Below are 20940 nucleotides of genomic sequence, written 5' to 3' on the forward strand. Positions count from 1 at the left end.
AGCTTTGCCTAATGAGCTAGGCTGTTTGTCTCAGTCTTCTGCTGCTGAAATGGTTGAGACAAAACTCTGATTATAGTTAACAGGTTGCAAATGACAAGTATTATGCTCCCTAACACTAAGAATTGGAGCAGTGAACTAAACATCCCCCCCCCCCCCCCCCCCCCCCCCCCCCCCGGCCAGTATCAGAAAATCAATTAAGACCAGGTGAGTGCCCTGCAAAAAGAAAAAACAAACCCAAAACAAATGGGGCAGGACAGTTACAGTAGACTGAAGCAGTGAAAACAAGTTAAAATGGAACCCTTTCAAAAATGTCATAGTAAACTCAATTATGTTAACCTTAAGTGGGAGCCGGGGAAGCTGTGTGATTCACACAGCAGAGATGTGGCAGAGCTGTCTGAGAACCCAAATCCTCAGACTTTCAGACCCATGCTCTTTCCACTCACTTGACCACACTACTTTTCAAATGCTGTTCAGAACAAAGCACTCCCCTCTTCCTCAAAAATCCTCCCATCATCCCCCTTCAAAGGGGCCACAGGCTTTCAGTTCAGTGTGCTTGCCATTTTCTTCTTAATTTTCTTCACTATTTTCCCTCTCAATCTCCACGTTTCATCATTATCATTCAACTGTTCGTAAACTCCTGAGCCTAAGGGAGCCCTCTGATATGCCTGCCTTTTTTTATTTAATTTTTTGTAAAGTAGACTTTGATTTTTCTCTTGGACTCCTTGGGGAAAACCATTTGTTTAAAAGGACATCACTGCACAAGATTCAACATTTTACTTTGTTTTTAATGCTCGATACTTTCAATTCATTCAATTGTATTTGAGTGCTCAGTCTGTACTGAACACTGTTCTAAGTGCTTGGGAGAGTACAATGTAACAGACACATTCCTTAAGAGAAGCAGCATGGCTCAGTGGAAAGAGCCCGGGCTTGGGAGTCAGAGGTCATGAGTTCGAATCCCGACTCTGCCACTTGTCAGCTGTGTGACTTTGGGCAAGTCACTTAACTTCTCTGTGCCTCAGTTACCTCATCTGTAAAATGGGGATTAACTGAGCCTCACGTGGGATGACCCGATTACCCTGTATCTACCCCAGCGCTTAAAACAGTGCTCTGCACATAGCGCTTAACAAATACCAGCATTATTATTATTATTGCCCATAGTGAGCTTACAATGTGGAGGTGTGCCTTCACTAAGGCTTTGAAGTGGAGGAGAGTAATTATCTTATTCTGCCATCTTTTTTTTTTTACTATTCACCAAAACTCAGATTTATTTCTCCCTTTTCCTTGGCCATCCAAGTAACAATATAACATTAACACTATTGTTGCGAAGTGTATTGGTCACTTAATGAGTTCTGATTAAATTTAAGATAATCTTCTTTCTGCCCCCCCCGAAAGTATGTGGAAGGATCTTTTGAAAAATACCTGGAACGTCTGGGAGATCCAAAGGTAAGACAAACTATCTCCATCCCAACTTTGATACTCTGTAGGACTTGATATTGTCAGCGCCTAAAAATTGGGGGTTTCAACCTTTGAAAGTAATTTGTAATGAAGGCTCTTCACATTCCTGGGTTAGCCAGGAATTAGCCAAATTTGATCAATTTTAAAAGGAGACACGACTCCAAATTTTTAGAGATTGTATGGTAACTTTAAGAGCTGGTGGTAAGAAAAATCAAACTAGTCTGTGTTATGGGAGAAGAGACAAATGTTTTTCTCAAGTGTTTTTTCTTGTAAGTTTATACCCAGGAAAAGCTGATAACGGTCCATATTTGAGGTGGGTAGGTATGTTTTTTGGAGAAACACGTACCCTCTACCTAGAATAGCAGGGAAGTATCGTGGCCTAGTTGATAGAGCACGGGCCTGGGAGTCAGAAGAACTGGGTTCTAATCCCGGAACCGCCACTTGTCTGCTATGTGACCTTGGGCAAGTTGATTTACTTCTGTGACTACCTGGTCTGTAAAACGGAGATTTCAAACTCTGAAGCCCGTGTGGGAAAGGGACTTTGTCCACCCTGATTATCTTATATCTGCCCCAGCGCTTAGAAGGGTGCCTGGCATGCAGTAAGTGCTTAACAAATACCATTTTTTTAAAAAAAAGAGCAAATTAGATTTTACCAAGAAGGGAGGTGTTTTCCTTCAAAGTAGGATGTGAATGGGAAGATTTAATCTGGCCCCAAATTAAGCTCTGAGTCGTGGACTTTTATTTCTAGAAAATATACTGATCAACTCAGTAGTGTCCTATCAACAACCTCTTACTCCTTGATGCTACTTGACGTACCAGCCTTAGAAAGACCTTAGGGGAAAATGCTTCTGGTGTATTTTGCATACTTCAAAATCACAGGAGTTTTTGGAAGTTCTGGCTTGCAAAATAAACCATCTACTAGGAGTATAGTTTCCTGGCCAGTAGGACTGCTTGATCTGACAATGAATGACCATTCTAGGAAACTGCTCAGCTCTGTTTTTCCTCAGTTATTCAAAGTGATCAAATTTTGGTGGCATATTATAAATATTCCCTCTTGTAGACACTGAATACAAGAGTATTCCTCATCTGGATGTGGCAGCGCAAGTCTTTCCAGCTGTAGACTTTTAATGCCACTTGCAGTGAGTACTGCCCAGGCTTGGGAGTCAGAGGATGTGGCTTCTAATCCCAGCTCCGCCACTCTTTTGCTGTGACCTTGGGCAAGTCGCTCCTCTGGGCCTCAGTTCCCCCCTCTGTAAAATGGGGATCGACTGTGAGCCCCACATGGGACAACCTGATTACCCTGTATGCAGTGCTTGACACATAGTAAGTGCTTAACAAATACTGTAATTATTATTATTATTATAAACATGATACAAAGACATTGAGTCACAGCACGAGTCTGACCGGATAGACAATCTCTCTCTGAGCACCAGGTTGCTTGGATGGGAAGTCTCCAAACCTGGGTGTGCATCCTGGTGGAAAGGGATGAATAGCTAACATCCTTATCTCTTTCCCTGTGACCTCGGTTGCTATTTTTGAAACTAGAGAAACTTCTTTTCTAGAACCCTAGGTTTAAATCATTATGGTATTTGTTAAGGCTTACTATGTGCCAAGCACTGTACTAAACAGCTAACAGGCCCTCAATCTTGGAGCAGAACTCCTTGCTTTAGAGTCAGACTACCTTAGATGTCTGATCTTCAGTGCCTTGCCAGAGAGTGGATTTTATTTAGTGAAAAACACAGCAGACACTCATCTCTCTATCATGAGTATGTGCAGTCTTATCGGCTCATGGGTCTCCAAGGTATCTGTGTATATAACCCCTATGATGACCCTGTTTGGAAAGGCAAATATATGTATTCTGTGAGTGTTAATACATATTCTCCAAGTTCTTAAACACTGTATATGTGTTCTAATAAAACTGTAACTACAGAAAACCATTTCTAATGCCGTTTTTTTATATTTAGGAAAGTGCTGGTCAACTGGAAATCAGAGCTCTTTCTCTAATCTATAAGTAAGTCTATCTTTCGAATTCCTTTAGTTAAGATACAGCAAATCTGAGCAGGTAGAGACCAATACTTTAGTATTTGGAGCTTGGTTTCTAATCCCTGCTCTGCCACTGACCGTGTGACCTTGGACTCTTAACCTCTCTGCCTCAAATAACTCATTGTAAAATGGGAATAAGATACTTGCTCTCCCTCCCAGACTGTGCACACCATGTGGGGTAGGAAAGGTGTCTGATCTGATTCTTTAGGGTCTTCTGCTGTATGATTGGCGAGACCCGGTTCAGAGACCCCCTTTCCTCCGGGGGCACAGTGTGCCGCACAAGTAGGCCGGCAATGGTACAGCTCAGTACGAGGCACCCACCGGGTTTGGCCCAGGTGCCCGCATAATTATGCCGACGACGTGCCATCGACCATCAAGTTTGTTGCTAAGTTAGTGAGCCACTGTGCTTTTTCACTGCACCCATTAGCTGGTTGTCTTTTAACATTCCTGTTGAGCTTGACCATCTAGTGGAATGCACCAGGTGGTTTCCCAAATTGAGCTTTACGACTGCTACCTTCTGGCTGCCGCTTCTTGCTCCCGCCATACCCCACAGCGAGATGCTAAAAATAAATGCATTCTGAAATTTTTTTTGATTTTTCCCCATTCCCGCCCTCCTTGTAGTCGTGACTTCATTGTGTACCGACACCCTGGAAAACCTCCAACCTACGCCACGGATAATGGTTGTGGAGATAAGGTAAGGATTAAGAAGGCCACCTTATTCCAGCTGCTCCTGTAGACATGGTGGTTCCGGCTGAGTAGGAACCGACTAAAATACACCCCTCCGCCCCAAATGTGAAGTGTCAGGTGCATGGGTGAGAGTTGGCATAGCTGCTGTCAGTAGGCAGAGAAATGGCGTTTAAGGGATTAGAAGTGGGGGCCTTGGGTGATAGTGGGAGGTAATGTAGGGGTAAGAACTCGTTGTACCTTCTGCAGCTGATCGTCCATGTTATAAATTCGTTCATTCATCCAAACAATCGTATTTCTTGAGCGCTTACTGTGTGCAGAGCACTGTACTAAGCGCTTGAGAGGTGAGCATCAAGAAATCTCTTTTGGGGGCGTGGGAGGGCACAGGAGGTGGTTTGTATCCCATAGCAGCTGTGCACTTGAAAGCTAATTGGAAGCAGGGAGATCCAACTCATGATGGCTGTTTGGTACAGAAATTCAGAAGGAGAAACAGTTAAGAAAAAAATTTGAAGGTGTATTAAATCCTCAGGTTTCTGGTCTGTAACGCATCAGCAGATCTGGCCCAAGGAGTTGTCATTTTGAGGGCGAATGGGATTTTAGGTTAGAAATTGGCAGTTTTTATTTTAACACCTTAGGCATTTGAGGACTGTACTCTTTGTTCCTGGCTGACTCTCCATTTAATTATGCTGTTACTTAAAAAGTACACTGTACCACAGTATATCATTTTTCTCAAGGACAGTGTCAGAGTGAATATTTGGCTTCTGGCTTCTTAGACTAATAATTCAGTGTCATTTATGATGTTGATGCAGTTTGTAAAATTGGCCTCCAAACTTCTCAGCCCGTGTATAAATCAATAGGTTTTTGGGTCCATAGCACTTGTTAATTTTCAAAAACTTGTAGGCAAGTTCAATATTCACTTTTCTGCCACAATGGATAGAGGTGGAAGTTGTGGGCCTTTTTTTTTTTTTTTAAGACTGTTACCAAGATTACTAGATGTAGTTTATAACCCCATTCAACTGTATTTACTCTGTGCGAAGCACTTTACTAAGCAATTGGGAGAGTAAAGTAAAAATAGACACCCATTCCCTGTCCATAATGAGCTTATAGTCCAGAGGGGGTGATACATTAATATGAGTAAGTAAGTAGATGGCAAAAAATAGATACCAGAGATTGTAACTGGCACTTGAACAGAAGCTTCTATCTGTAAGTTTTATTCTCTAGATAATACTTTCATTCTAATCTACGTACAATTTCTTTTCTTTAGATTCTCCTCTGTTGTTCCAATAATGGCCATTACGACTCTGTGTATACCAAACAGTTTCAAACGAGTGCAGCTATATGCCAAGGTATATGAATCCCCAAATATTCACGCAGGTTCTCCAATGACCTATCAAGGGAGGAAAGCCTATTTTTTGTTTAACAAACCCGGTTGAAAGTAATGAAGTTGCTGCTCTAGACCACTTGTATGCCCTTCTGGGGAGGGAAAAGGAGGAGGAGATAGTTTCACAGCTGAATGAAACAGAGTTCCCTCCCTTTTGCTAGCTGTGCTGTATGAGATTCTGTACAAAGACGTATTTGATGTGGACGAAGAAGAGCTGAAAACAGCCCTGGAAGCGTTCCGGAATGCGGCCAAGAAGAACAGAAACAGCGCTTCCACGGGAAGTGAGGATACCTTCGTTGACAGTAAAAATTCACCTGAAAACAGGTACTTGGGAAAGAGGAAACCCTAGCTATGCTGATAACAGTTGCTTTGAACCCCGAGCTGATCCAGCAGTAGTCTTCGTTGGACTCCGTGTGCGGAATCCACCTGAAGCCTTGAGCTTTAGTTTGATAGCTTCATTTCCCACACTGATTTTCCTCTCCATCGTCCACACAGAAGCCAAACCCTGGAGAGTGTCCGTGTGTTTGTCGTGTGGATGGGAGCGACAACAGAATGAAGAGACAGTGTTGACGGGAAACATCCTGGCATAGTGGATAGAGCAGGGGCCTGGGAGTCAGGAGGTCATGGGTTCTGATCCCAGCTCTGCCACTTCTTGGCTGTGTGACCTTGAGCAAGTCACTTCTCTGTGCCTCACTTACCTCATCTGTCAAATGGGGCTAGAGATTGATTGTGAGCCTCATGTGGGGCAGGGACTGTGTCTAACCCGATTTTCTTTTATTCACCCCAGCGCTTAGAATCTTCGCTAACCCGTATGCGGCGCTGAGTGACGAATGGTTCTGCAGCACATTTGATGATAGATTTTCCTGCCTTTTGAACTTAAGTGCATGGGGGTGATCGTGAACTTTAGCTCCTTGTTAAAATGGATCAGTCAGTCATATTTATTGAGTGCTTACTGTGTGCACAGCACGGTACTAAACTCTTGGGAAAGTACAATATAACAGGCAAAATGCCCAAATTAGCATTGGCGAATGAACATTGGCTTTTGAGATGAGTGGCAGGAAGGTGGGTGAATTATGTTGATTGTGTTTTTAGGGGTATTTGTCAACTAAGTCCTGGGGATTGGACATAATCCATGTCCTAGGTGGGCTTATAGTTTTAATCTCCATTTTACAGATGAGAGAACTGAGACACAAAAGTCAAGTGACTTTTGACACAGCAGACAAATGGTGGGTCTGCGATTAGAACTCAGGTTCTCTGACTCCCAGGCCCCTGCTCTATTCACTAGACTACGCTGCTTCTCAGAGGTGACTTCCTTCTTGGGGCCGCAAGGGCTGTGACTATGGGAAATGTGGACTTTTATTCTAAAAATTGTCCTGTTTCTATTGCCACCAGGTGGAAGACTATACACAGTGTATTGTGCTGTTCAGACCATTGCCTGTTGCATCCACTGGACATCTTTATAATCTCCTAAACATCTCTTAATTTCTCAGGGTGGAAGACTGGGGAGGCGGCAGCACTGTTGAGAACCTGTCTGACAAATACAAACAAGGAGCAGAAGCAAAGGTTTGCCACTTTGTTCACTTACTTTTTTTTTTTTTTGCCATCTTGGACTTTGAAAGCTAGGAATTGCCATATTAGCAGTTTGTGTGGGGAGTAAATTGGATCTCTTCATCCCCTAAAATAATTTCTGGCTGAATTTGCCGCACTCAAAGTAATCAGTCTCCAAACTCTGGTTTTTCTTTGGTAATCTGATGAAGAGCCCAAAGGACTTGGGCTTTTTGAATCCAGAGTATGTGCAGAACACTAGAGGGAATACCAAATAAACTATTTAGATACGCACTTTGTCCCCACATGGGGCTTAACAGGTAGAAAAAAAAAGCTACCCGAAAATGGGAATGCTGTATATACTTGAACGAAAGATGCTTTTTGAAGCAGCATGCATCAGGGAAAGAAGAAAAGGGGCAGAGCTCCTTGGCCAGCTGGCTATTGAGTGCTTCCGGATCAATTGTATCTGCACCTCCCACCTCACCTTGTGAGGTGAGGTTAATTCAAGGAGGCTGTTGATTGTAGCACTTGGAATCTAATCAATGGGCAGAGATCTGTCAAGTGCTTGGGAAAGTGAAGGTTTTAGTTGTTAGACCCAATCCTGGTCCTCAGGGAGTTTACAGCCTAATGGGGGAGACAGTTACTAAAACCAAGAAAGTAAAGTGGCAGAGTATAAGGGTACATACCAAAGCAATAATTCTCTTTTATCTATTTTGATGCTATCGGTGGCCCTCTACTTATTTTGTCTTGTCTGTCTCCCCCATTCTAGACTGTAAGCCCATTGTTGGGTAGGGATTGTCTCTATCTCTTGCCAGACTGTACTTTCCAAGCATTTAGTACAGTGCCCTGCACACAGTAAGTGCTCACATATGACTGAATGAATGAGTTAAGTGTTAGATTGTGCAAATAGGGTGGGAGAAGGTTTCTTGGAGATGTAGTTTGGAAGATGGAGAGTAGTGCCTGTCGGGCACCCAGGGCGAGTAAGTTCTGGGTTCACTCAATTGTATTTGAGTGCTCACTGTGTGCAGAGCACTGTACGAAGTGCTCGCGAGAATACAATACTACAATGAACAGATTCCCTGCCCTCAACGAGCTTGCAGACTAGAGAGGGGAAGGCAGACATCAATACAAATAAATAAAATTACTGATATGTACTTAAGTGCTTTGGGGCTGGGAGGGGGGAAGAGCAAAGGGAGCAAGTCAGGGTGACGCAGAAGAGAGTGGAAGATGAGGACAGGGGACTTGGTCTGGGAAGGTCTCTTGGAGGAGACGGGCCTTCAGTAAGGCTTTGAAGAGGGGTGGGGGAGAATAAATATGTGTCAGATTTGAGGAGGGAGCATTCCAGGCCAGGGGCAGGATGTTGGTAGAGGGAGAAGGTGAGCCAGGGCTTGGTGGTACTGAACATAAGTGGTATTAAATGCTTACTCTGTAGAGAGCCTTTTTTTTAAAAAAACAAAAACTAAAAAACGCTTGAGAGAGTACAGTCCAACAATCAACAGACATGTTCCCTGCTCATAACAAGCATAGTCTAGAGGGAGCTGAGCTTAAGCTACAACGAGTAGGTTGGCAGAGTGTGGTAGAAAGGAGATCCTGTCTCTGCTGCCACCTCACGCTTTCTCCCCCTCCACTCCTTTACACCTATTTGCTTTGTCCTGCTCCACTCTTTGACTTAACTCTTGTCTGGCCCCTCTCATTTTGGAGGTGCAAAAAAGTGGGGTCTTGATGCAAGTAAATATCTCACTTGTAAATACAAGTGCATAGAGAGTTGAACAGTCTTTGGGGAGTTTGGCAGGAAGGGGGTCCTAATAATCCCACCTCAATTATTCATTCTTGTCTTTGAGAATTTACTGTATGCGGAGCACTATACTAAGCGCTTGGGGAAGTGCGGTACAACAATAAACAGACACATCCCCTGCCCACAACAAGCTTACGGTCCAGAGATGAGTCCTCAGTTCCAAACCATTGCAGCCTCCCACCATCCTGCCATTTGGCAACGGAGTACTGCTGACCCTGACTCCTTCAGGGGCGGAGGGAAGGGGTCTGTGTTCCCTCCACAGAAGCTGGGTGGAAGGAGGCTTCCTGGGCTCCAAACAGATCCCTGAGCTCAGGGAGCCCATGGCCGAGCAGCGGTCAAAGCCGCTCCGCAAATTGAGTCACCATGGTCTGGCCACCCTTGCCCTCTGGCTGTCTTGTGTCCAGGGCTTCTGCTTCCCCTGGGCAGCTTTTTGGGGCGGCTCATTCTGGATACCAGAGAAACTCGAAGAGCTTACAGTGAGCCCTTGTTACCGTGTGTCGAAGGATTCTGAAAGTCACTGGAATCAGTGATAGGTTTGGTGTGTAAAGATAAGTGGCCAGCCTTTTTGATTGCCTAAGGAGGCAACAAGCTTGAGTTTAAAAAGATCTACGTGTAGGATGTATTCCAAGTGCCATGCGTGCCCATAGGTGTACTTATAAGATACAGAGAGTGTATTCATTAACTTGGGGATGAAACCTTACTGACCCGGTGGTCTTTTTAGAAGGGAGCCTGGAATATCTACTTTTGAGTTCGATATGTATATAAGATGCTAAGAGTGACTTTGTTACCTCTGGCATGAAGCCTTATGACTTGGGGGTCCTTTTAGAAGAGAGCCTAAAATATTGGCTGGAAAAAATTAAGAGGGTAGGCAGCTTTTTTGGAGGGTAAGGCAAGGGAGGTATGGCTGGGGAAATAATAGGTTTTTCTATCCTTTCATTTTAGCTTCCTGAAAATCCGACTAAGATGCATTTCCCTTATAAAGTGCTTAAAGCCCTGGACCCAGAGATCTATCGAAATGTAGAGTTCGATGTTTGGTTGGACAGCAGGAAAGGTAGGAAGAGATCCTTTTTATCCTTTTAAATGTTGGCAGAAAGTGACCGTTTATCAAATGACTGTTCCACACTTAGTCCATGGTAGGGGTTTACCCCTGATATTTAGTCACTGGTTACATGATCCAAATTGATTTACCAGTGTCACCCAAGGTATGAGTTTTTGAGGAAATTGTCACAAGCAGCAACATGTATTATCACCTCTTGTCCTCTTGCTTTAAGACATAGTAAGGCACAGTATCACATTCTAGATTCAGCTCGAGGCATGAGAAACAGAATGACCTGATGGAAAGAGCGGAGGACCTGAGTTCTAATCCAGATCTGCCAGTTGCCTGCTGGGTGTTGTCAACTCACAACTTCTCAGAACCTAGTTCCTCACTTCTAAAATTGGGATGCAAAGCATGTTCTTCCTCCTACACAGACTGTGAGCCTGGTGTAAGACAAGGGGGCCATGTCCAATGTGATTAACTATATGCACCCGGGGCCCTAGAAAAGTGCTTGACACATAGTAAGATTAACAGATAGCATTATCGTTATTTGTTCAGCCTTCATTTTTTTTTTGACACTTGCAAATCAACATTTTCTCTCCAGTAAAAGTCCCCCTAGGAAATAGCTGTTGGTAGCCATGAGCTCTTGACATCACAAATCAATGTTAAGTCCTTGCAGGATTTATGATAGTGGCTCCATGTTAAATGAGGCACTTGCATGATTTGGGATAGTGGGGTGCAGTGTTAAAAGGGTACCTAGCTAATAATAATAATGATAATTATGGTATTTGCTAAGCGCTTACTATGTGCCAAGCCCTGGGGTATTTACAGGGTAATCAGTTACCCTACGTGGGGCTCACATTCTTAATCCCCATTTTACAGATGGGAGAACTGAAGCACAGAGAAGTGAAATGGCTTGCCTGAGGTCATGGGTTCTAATTCCAGCTCTGCCAGTTGTCTACTGTGTGACCTTGGGCAAGCCACTTCACTTCTCTGTGCCTCAGTTCCCCCATCTGTAAAATGGAGATTAAGAGTGTGAGACCTCTGACTCCCAAGACCGTGCTCTTGCCACTAGGTCATGCTGCTTCTCTAGCAGAGGGTAGAGTATTAGCCCTCCTTCTGAAAGGGTGGTCAAAAGGGAACAGATCTGGATTATTCTGTGAAACTCCATTTAACCGTGTCTCGTAATAGTCTAACAGGATCCCCCACCCCCCAGAAAAAATTCCAATGTTTTAAAACCCCACACTCAAATTTAAACCAGGGTCTCCCCAATCCTCCATTTCTCTGGCTTACCTTCCTGTCAGCCTAATCAAGTGAGTTAGCCCTCAAGAGGCTCTTTGAGTGGCATCCTAAGAGCAGAAATCCATCCCCGCACTCAGGCACTTGGGTTTGAAAGTACCCTGAACCCAACCCTTGCTGTCATGCAAAGAGGTTATCAGTCAGCCCCTTTACTTCCTGGAAAAATCTAGATTTTTTTCCCTTTCTTAAAAATGTCCTCACTAACATTAGTGAGGTGAGGTAGTGTCTTTTGGATGGCAAATATTGCATTTTAAAAACTCACTATTTGCTGAATACCATTTTAAGCACTGTAGTAGATGCAATATTATCAGATTGCACAGCCCTGTCCCACGTGGGGCTCACAGATTAAGTATGAGAGAACAGATATCGAATCCCCATTTTTCAGATGTGGAAACTGGGGTTCTGAAGCAAAGAGGCTTGCCTGAGGTCTCACAGGCAAGCAGCGGAGCTGGGATTAGTGGTTCTTTCCACTAGGCCATGCTGCTTCTCATTAGATAGTACTGTCATTCAATAGTATTTTATTCAGTAGTATTTATTGAGTGCTTACTATGTGCAGAGCCCTGTACTAAGCGCTTCACTGTAACATCTAATGAAAACTGACAATGTCCAAGTGTTGGTTTTTGAGGTAAGGACTTGCACAAATTAGCTTAAACTGGTCAGAACATCAATTTGAAAAGATAACGCCAAACTCCTAATGCAGCGGAAAGATAGGAGACTCAGTATTTACAACCAGCTTTTCGGATCTCCCATTCCAAACTATAGAACTGATTCTTTAGACCTTGGAACTGTCGATTTGAATTCAGCATGTGTCAGATTGACTTCCCTTGACCAAGGGGGGAATAGAGTGGATTTGTAAACTCAGTCACTTTTGGCTGTGCATAGGTAAACTTACTCATCAAGCTCATTTTTTAAAAAAAATAGCTATATTTTTTAAAAATGCCATAACTGGGGCTGTTAGATTGAGTCCGTAACCTACTTAAGTAATAAAAGTGCCTTAGGGCTCGTATCAATGAGGATATTTTGCTAGAAGTTTAGAATATAGCACACATCCGTACTTAGTTTTGGGAGAACGGAATGATGTAAGGACCCAACTCTTCCTTGGATTGCCCACTGCGTCACATGGGTTGGACTGGGCAGGGAGGGTGACATGAGGTCGGGGTCCCTAGAACAACTCTCCCCATGGCCCGGGGGGTGTTGGGATGCTTCTCTTGGGGGTTGAGCAAGGGTTTTGTACTGGGCCCTGAGGTTCTTCTCTTCCCTTGCCTCCTTCCCATATGTACCCTCGTGGCAGAAGGGAGGAGAGGGCAAGTGGGCCACTATAATAACAATAATGGTACGTGTTAAGCACTTACTCTGTGCCAAGCACTCCTCTAAAACACTGGGGTAGATAAAAGTGAGTCAGGTTGGGCATAGTCCCTGTAATAATAATTATGGTATTAAGGACTTACTATATGCCAAGCACTGTTCTAAGCACTGAGGTAGATACAAGGTAATCAGGTTGTCCCACATGGGGCTCACAGTCTTAATCCTCATTTTACAGCTGAGGTAACTGGGGTTCAGAGAAGCGTCTAGCCCAAAGTCACACAGCAGACAAGTAGCGCAGCAGGGATTAGAACCCAGTTCTTTCTCACTCCCAAGCTCGTGCTCTTTCCGCTAAGCCAAGCTGATGCTTCATCCTAGAAAGTGGGGTTGGGTGGGTGTGGGGGAGGGTGATGGTGGGCATCTGGGTGAAGTGATGGCACTGGCTGAAGTGGTTGTGCTGCGGCGGTTCTGGGTGCCATCCTTACACACCACCCATTCCCGAGGGTCTCCAAGACTACATCTCTGTTTGGTCTGTCTGCAGTAGGCTTCCGGCTTAACCTGCCGGGGACCGACTTGGCAGAAGGGTCTTGAGGAAAAGACTCCCTTCCTAAGATGGCACCAGTCCCCACTGGCCAAACGGGTTACCACCACCATCAGACAGGTGTCACAGCCACAACTGTGGGGCTGGGATCGAGCAAACCCCACCCTCGTTCTGCCTCGCTCCCAGCAACGTCTTAAGGAGAAAGGAGTTAGTGCCACCTACGACTCAGAAGTTTTCATCTTGGTGTCCTCTTTTTTTTTTCTGTTTTGTAGAACTACAAAAAACTGAATACATGGTGTTTGCTGGGAGACAGTACTATTTAGGAGACAAATGTCAGGTTGGTATCTCTGTTAAGATTAGGGGAACAGTGACTCTTGCTTTAATTCCTGGCAGATATTTCTGTACAACCTGGTGATAACTTCCTTATTCCAGATCATTGCAGAGGATTAAAGTAGCTACTCTAGGGTGGGAGAATCCTTTGCAAATCAAACTGAATTGCATTTAGTTATAACCCGGTCCAGTTCTGAGTCCCAGAATTGCACTGTTGAAAAATCCCTTCGGAACTCCTTCCTCCCACATTGATTCTTCCCACTGCATCCATGCAGCCCTGTGGCAAAGTCGAGCCCTCTGCCCGATTCCTAATGGAATGAATCAGTAAACTAGGCACAGAAGCAAGGAACATTCAAATGACTTTCCTCCATTCAAAAGCCGTTTCACCTTGCCAGACTCCAGTGATGAAAGAATCCTGGTCCTTCCATCCCAATAACCATAACTTGCATTATGCCTTCCAGTACTCCAATTTAACCACTTAGTCTGGACTAGGCAGAAATAGTTGAGTGAAGCAGAGGTCACTGAAGTTCTGGCTTTTGCCGCCTGTCTCCTCTTCCTTCCTCTGGATCATCTATCTTAGCAACTTTCATCTGTGCCGTTTAATGCCTTCCCCCAAAGGCCAGTATGGCCAATATAGTCATCTTTCGTGGCAGGTTCATTTTTTCAGTTGTATTTGAGTGCTTATTTTGTGCAGAGCACTGTACTAAGCACTTGGAAGTCCAATACAACAATAAGCAGACACATTTCCTACCCACAATGAGCCTACAGTCTAGAGGTAGGCCAGGAGTAATATAAATAAATTCCAGATATGTACATAAGTGCTGTGGGCCTGGAAGGGTGGACAAATAAAGGGAGCGAGTAAGGCCGATGCAGAAAGGAGTGGGAGCAAGAGGAAAATGGAGCTTAATCAGGGAAGGCCTCTTGGAGGCGATGGGCCTTCAGTATGTCATTGAAGGCAGATGCACATTGGCATGAACAAGCAATAAGTTGTGACGTGTGTGTTCCCCAGGGAGTGAGCTCTTGGTAGTGTGGGAAAGGTGGAAGGATGGATGCCTGTTTCCCACTATGTTGGCGCCTCTGGGTCCCTCTTCCCGCCGAGACCAACTGTAATCTCGCTGTCTCCTTCCCTCTTTAGGTGCGCTTGGAGCCAGCAGGCAGATACTATAATGCACACATTCAGGAAGTTGGGAATGACAGCAATTCAGCCACTGTCTTCATTGAGGAGCTGGCAGAAAAGTAAGCAAGCAGACTGCTCCCAGGCCAAAGTGGAACTTGTACCAGTTACTCAAATCTGCTTCATTTATTAGTTGGGGTTTGGTGGGTCTCTTAGAGGCGTGGAGGAGCAGTTGGGAGGAAAAGCTTTTTGCTTGAGAGATTAAGGTGACTCACCAGTATGGTATCTGGAAAGAAAAAGTGGAGTTGAAGGACTTATGTTGGGGTCAGTTTAAGATGAGCTATTGCTTTCTCCCCATCTTCCACCAAGAGAAGCCAGGCCTATTGACTGGCTCTGAATTCCTATGTGGCAGGTTCACTTTCTCACTTTCCCCTTGAACATCCTGCAAGTATTGCCTCTTCTCTGAAAAGCTCAATACCCTTACAAATATTGACATTTTGACTCCAGGACATTGATTGAAAAATTGTCAGGGAGTTCCAGCTAAGCTGTGTGTTGTTTGAGGGGTAGAGGGCAGTTAGGCATTTTAGATGGTTCTTAATTACCCATGACATTGGGTGTCCAGGAGGACAACAGCTCATGTCTCCCATAAGCATCCTCCCTTAGCACAGCTGGAGACTTAATTCTGGGCTGGATAGACTATTGGCATTTGCCTCTGGCCATACCACATCTCTCCGTGTCTGTAACTTCCCCCACGTGTGTTAACTGCCTGTGTACATTCTGGACTGACATACATCGCCAGATGTGATCTGCTTGCCTCCAGGGAACCACGGTGGGTGTAGGAAATTTAGGGAGGTGAGGGAGGATTTGGAAGGGGGCATTTGAAGGTGAACAGTCCCAGTGCCAAAGGCTTTGGGAACTAGCAGTGTCTGCAAGCGGGTGAGGACCGAGAGGGAGGAAAACAAATACCCCATCCAGGTGCAGTTTTGTTTAGACAAAAATACTGGTTAGGTTGACCGTCCTCACAACAAGTAAGATTGTAGCCATGGTCTTGGGGGTTGGCAGCTCAGATAAATCAAGTCACTGAGGTGATATCTCTAACGAGTAGGTGGTTTCATGATGGTATCCTTTCTGCTAGGCATGTTGTTCCCCTGGCCAACCTAAAGCCAGTGACCCCCCGTGACACCTGTGCCTGCGTGGATGTCATTCCCAGCCGAAAAGGAGGCAGCTACCAGAAAATGTCCGGGGGCTACATCTCCGAGATGGGTTTGTATGGTATTTGAGCCATTAACTTTCTTCCCTCTACCTCAGACCATCCTCCATTGTAAAGTATCTCTAAGGAGTTGGAGAATAGTGTTAGAAATGCTTAGAGAAGCAGCGTTGCCTAGTGAATAGAGCACAGGCCTGGGAGTCAGAAGGACCTGGGTTCTAATCCCGACTCCATCACTTGTCTGCTGTGTGACCTGGGGCCAGTCACTTCTCTGTGCCTCTGTTCCCTTATCTGTAAAACGGGGATTAAGACTGTGAGCTCTATGTGGGTCAGGGACTCTGTCCAGCCCAATTATCTTGGATGTACCCCAGCGTTTAGAACATTGCTTGGCACATACTAAGCTCTTAACAACAATAATAATGGTATTTTGCTATTATTAGTATTATCATCATTTAAAGTATTTTTTCAAAAGAAGAAATGCAGCCAGCAGCTCTTCTTAACAATTGCCTCCAATAGAATCATTTGGCAACCGGGCCCGTTGCTTTTAATCTTGTTAGGTGTTTGGGTTTCTTAAAGTCTTGGGCCCGAGATGGGTGTTTGTGGACAAAATCCTCTAACTCGACTTGTTCTCGTTCACCTGACGTGACAGAGATGGATCTGAAGTCCCGGAAAAAGCTGTTCAAGAAGGTTCGAGGGAAGGAAGTATACATGACGGTGGCCTACAGCCGTGGTCAGCCCGCCATCCCTCCCAGACTCCAGCACAACATTCCTTCGGGGCGCGCTCCTCCGATGCACTGCCTGCAGGGCGCCGGTACCATCACCTCGTTTGAGCCCTTCCGGCCTCAGCACGCTCCCCCACGTCATGGCCAGGGGTTTGGCATCCCCAGGTTAGAGACTCCTCTTTGTTCCCTCCTTCCCCCGACCATGAAACAGACATGTTGCTGCTCGTTAGCCTGTGAGAGGAAGCACGGGCCCCTGTGCTTGGGGAAACCGGCCGGGGGAATAATGAATAGCCTTCTCTCCTTTCCGTTGGTTCTCTTTCGTTTAAACTTGGGAGGGGTTGGGGGCAGGAGGTGGGAACTGTGGATTCTTGGCTAGGGGTTCTCGGAATGTATACGTTGGAGGTAGAATTCTAACGCTAGCCCTTGTGAAGCTGGACATTGCAACCCGAGAATCGTGGCTGGGAAGGGGTGGGATTAACCTTGAGACCGTAGCAGGGCCAAAGACTATCTTGTAGAGTGGGTAGGTATTTCCAGCTTTGACTCTAAGCAAAACGCAGTGGCTTCTGAGTTTTCATCGGCAAGTGAAGGTTGTGTTTACTCCTAGGGGGTCGGCTCGTTTATTAACCGCAAAATATAGTTGGCCCTGAGGTTGCCTTCTATTCTAGCCCAGCAAAGAGGTGTTATCAGAGCTATGACAACTTCTCCTATAGATCCCGGTAAGTGATTTCGCTCCATATTTCTCTCCCCTCCACCTACATGTTATGTTAGTTTTTAGCAGGGATTGAACTGTAGGTAGGATGGGTGACATTAGTAGTAATGCCCAGCCTGCCCTTGGATCCCTGCCTCTTCTGCAGCTGGCCACTCTCTCCTCAGCATCTGACCTCCTGCTCCCCCTCCTTTTTACCTGCTCTTGTTTTTTCTCCTTTCCCTTCCCTCTCACCCATATGGAGACTTAGATCTAATGACAATCAGATTTACCCAGAATCTGTTTACATTAGCTTAGTAGTCAAGGTGTGCACCAGTGCTTTATGAGCACAGCACAAATTCTACTTATTCTTTAGTCTGCTAGCATATACTTCCCTAACGTGCACTTGTGTGTCTGTGTGTTGTGAGTGCTCACGCTCTCTCTCTCTCTCTCATGTGCGCCACCTCCCCCCCCACCCAATCTCTCTCAACCCGCCTCCAAAACCTCCTCAGACATGTAGTGGGCCAGGTGGGAAATCACTGTGCAGGGGAGTTGAGTAGATAGGGCAGTTGCTGAGATCTCAGAGTAGGTGCCCTCTGTCTGTTTATACAATCCTTGTTGGTGTTCATGATGTTTAGGCACTAGACTTTTGCCTATCACTTATCCTTTCTTCCTCTGGAATGGACCCATCCAGTTGCTGCTGGCCCTCAGGGCTGACTCCTCTGAGACAGTTCCAGAGTATCTGGGAGGGCTTCCCCAGATCCTCTCCTGTGTACATGTCTGAGAAGCAGCATGGTCTAGTGGATAGAGCATGGGCCTGGGAGTCAAAAGGACCTGGGTTCTCATCCCAGCTCTGCCACTTGTCTGTTATGTGACCTTGGGCAAGTTTTCACTTTTCAGTTCCTTCATCTGTAAAGTGGGGATTAAGACTATGAGCCCCATGAAGGGTGTGGAATGTGTCCAACCTGATTTGTATCTATCCCAGGGCTTAGTGCAGTGCCAAGCACATAGAGCTTAAATATCATAAAAAATAACTCAACAGCATGTACAGCTGTATGTTGTTTCCCAATGCTTCTCATGTTTAGTCTTCCATAGTCAATCAATGGCTTTTGAGTGCCTACTGTGTTCACAGCACTGTACTAAGCATTTGAGAAAGTTCAATATAAGAGTTAGTAGGCATGTTCCCTGCCCAAAATGAGTAAACTATAATCAGCCAGTTTTTAGGTTGAGCACTTAGTGTGTGCAGAAAAGCATACCAAGTGCTTGGGAGAGTATAATGTAGATGCCTCCCCTGCCCACAATACTCTTAACAGTCTAGAGGACACCTCCTCTGACATCTTTTAGACTGTGAGCCCATTGTTGGGTAGGGATTATCTCTATCCGTTGCCAAATTGTCCATTCCAAGCGCTTAGTAGTGCTCTGCTCACAGTAAGCACTCAAGAAATACAGTCGAATGAATCTGACAATCCTGTCTGAGCACTTACTGTATGCCGATCACTGCACTAAACCTTTGGGAGAGTACGGTATAATCGAGTTGGTAACTGTATTCCCTATCCACAACAAGCTCATCTCCTTGTGGCTCTGCCCTTAGCCGGTAGGAGCAGTAAGGTAGATGGAGATCACATCTACTTGATTTACAGTTATGGTCATGGTCTTGTGTGTGTGTGTGTGTGTGTGTATGTTTTTTTTTTTAAAAAAAGCTCCCACTTTAAGCCTCTGGGAATTGAAGTAAGCTGAAAAGCCTTCCCTCTCTCATCTGGTTCTTTTCCTTCCCCACTTCAAATACCTCGGAGCTCCTACAGCCGAAGTCGCCGGCAGATGCACTGTGTGAATAAAGAGTGCCAGTACGCCTATGTCCCAGAGAATGGAGAGGAGCCCAGGGGCTTGGAAGAAACCATCACCTTTTATGAAATAGAAGAAGGAGATGAGACCACTCTGCCTGTAAGTGGTGGGGCCAAGGCCTTTTTAATGCAGGCTCTGCAGGTGTGTCGTGCGAAGAGCAAGAACACCCTGTGGGATGGAGGGGAGGGATTGGGCGGGGGGTTCCCCCACTTGCTGTGCCTGCTTCAAAGTAAGGGAAGCACGGAAAGAAATCCCCTCATTTAGTGCTTGCTGGGAAGCGTCGACTTCCAGCAGCATGGGGTAGACTGCCTTTCTGATGGGGAAGCAATTAGGCAAGAAAGTTCTCCCCAGACAGTCAGGTTTTTATCCCTTTCTGCTTCTCAGTCCTTCCATATAATTCAAATGAGATTAGCCCCTCACATAATACTTAAAGAGCCTAGCTCCATCAGGTTCTTAGAAGGCCCTGTGACTGTGAGCTCATTGTGGGCAGGGAATGTCTATTTTTTTACTGTACTCTCCCAAGTGCTTAGTTCAGTGAGTGCTCAGTACATACGACAATGAACGAAAGGCACGCAGGATCCAACCTTGTAGCGAATGTGGGCTAACTCGGTGAAACGTTTTCTATCTCTCTGGCTTCCCAGAGTCAAAGCAGTCAGACTCCAATGGTCCCCGGGCCGACAGGATTTTGGGTAGCGAGACGGGGCCCTGGTCCCATTCCTGCTGGCAAACAGACTTTGAATTCCTCAGAGGAAGAAGTAGATGAGCCAAGTGACAATGGTGAGTTCGAAATCAAGGGAAAATTGATTCAAAAAGTCCCTGGCTTGTTCTGCTGGCCACGCTCATGGTCCCGGAAATCCAAAGGCCTTCGACCTGGCGACGAAATCCTCCTTGAGAGTTTTGTTCCGGGGTTTGTCCCGGTCCTGCTGGGAATAAGCCATTGGCTTCTCAGGGAGTGGGGAGGAAAGGTAGAGACAGTTCTAAGCTAAGGGCTATTTCTAGGTTGGGAATTGGGCTGTCCGAGTTCTGAGAAGTGTCTGTGCGGATATTGTTGGGATCAGCTCGTGGGCAGGAACTTGTCTACCACCTCTGTTGTGTTCTAGTCTCCAAGCGCTAATACAGTGCTCTGCACACAGTAAATGCTCAATAAATTCATTCGGATAGTATTTATTGAACGCTTACTATGTGCAGAGCACTGTACTAAGCGCTTGTAATGTACAAATCGGTACAGAGCCAGTCCCTGCCCTTTGATGGGCTTAATCCTGATTATCAACCACAGAAATATTGATCCTTTGATCTGGTGAGGCTTAGCACAACTTCACAGATATAAGTGGTTGAAATTCCTCTGAACACCCTGTCAGGTTGTCTCCAAAGTTGCAGAGGGCACTTGCAAGAGGCCATTGCCCTAGCTTACCCACAGTCCTTGCTATTAAAACATGTTTCTTGAGCTGGAACAAAGCTGAGCCTCACCTTGGCTGCCTGTCCTCACCGCCAAGTCTCCCGTCGGGCCTGAAGGGGCTTGGTTATTGCTGAAGCATTGGGAAAGGGGCATCTCATTCAACAGAACCCACAATTTAGGCCCCTTGCCACGCTGTCTGTTCTCTGCAACACCCAGAGTTTAAAGGGCTCTTCAGGCCCTGAATAAACAGTATTTGTTTGCTGTAAGGGTGTTCCCTGAGAGAGTATCTTCTTCTGAAAACTGTGGAAAACATGGGCTCCCACTGTGACCACTAGGGATGTCTAACTAGTTCACATTTAGACCTTGGGCTTCTACTTTATCTTCATCTTGAAGACTGCTGTAAAAGAAACGAGGTTTCTCTTCTTTTCTCCCCCCACCCTTTTTTTCCAGGAGAATACCATGAAGATATATCTACAGTCCCTCAGGTGAGGAAGATTCAGATCTATTCCTGTCATCCAAATTTGAGAATGTAAAGATTTGAAATTTTTGTGGGGCATTTTTTC

The 20940-nt window shown here is 45.4% G+C and overlaps 1 protein-coding gene across 1 annotated transcript in view; it reads left to right on the forward strand.

Annotated features, from left to right (window-relative positions):
- Positions 1–20940, forward strand: part of LOC100076310 (putative bifunctional UDP-N-acetylglucosamine transferase and deubiquitinase ALG13) — a 38455-nt gene that overhangs the window by 2973 nt on the left and 14542 nt on the right. Inside the window, exons 3-17 of the mRNA XM_029067211.2 lie at positions 1393–1443; positions 3420–3466; positions 4120–4192; positions 5447–5528; positions 5725–5887; positions 7054–7126; positions 9846–9954; positions 13354–13418; positions 14547–14647; positions 15661–15788; positions 16382–16619; positions 17120–17170; positions 18933–19080; positions 19623–19758; positions 20828–20862. Of these exons, the coding sequence (XP_028923044.2) occupies positions 1393–1443; positions 3420–3466; positions 4120–4192; positions 5447–5528; positions 5725–5887; positions 7054–7126; positions 9846–9954; positions 13354–13418; positions 14547–14647; positions 15661–15788; positions 16382–16619; positions 17120–17170; positions 18933–19080; positions 19623–19758; positions 20828–20862 (1500 nt within the window). The remainder of the gene's footprint in view (positions 1–1392; positions 1444–3419; positions 3467–4119; positions 4193–5446; positions 5529–5724; positions 5888–7053; positions 7127–9845; positions 9955–13353; positions 13419–14546; positions 14648–15660; positions 15789–16381; positions 16620–17119; positions 17171–18932; positions 19081–19622; positions 19759–20827; positions 20863–20940) is intronic.

The sequence above is a fragment of the Ornithorhynchus anatinus genome, chromosome 6 (genome assembly GCF_004115215.2).
Source record: "Ornithorhynchus anatinus isolate Pmale09 chromosome 6, mOrnAna1.pri.v4, whole genome shotgun sequence".
Lineage (NCBI taxonomy): Eukaryota > Metazoa > Chordata > Mammalia > Monotremata > Ornithorhynchidae > Ornithorhynchus > Ornithorhynchus anatinus.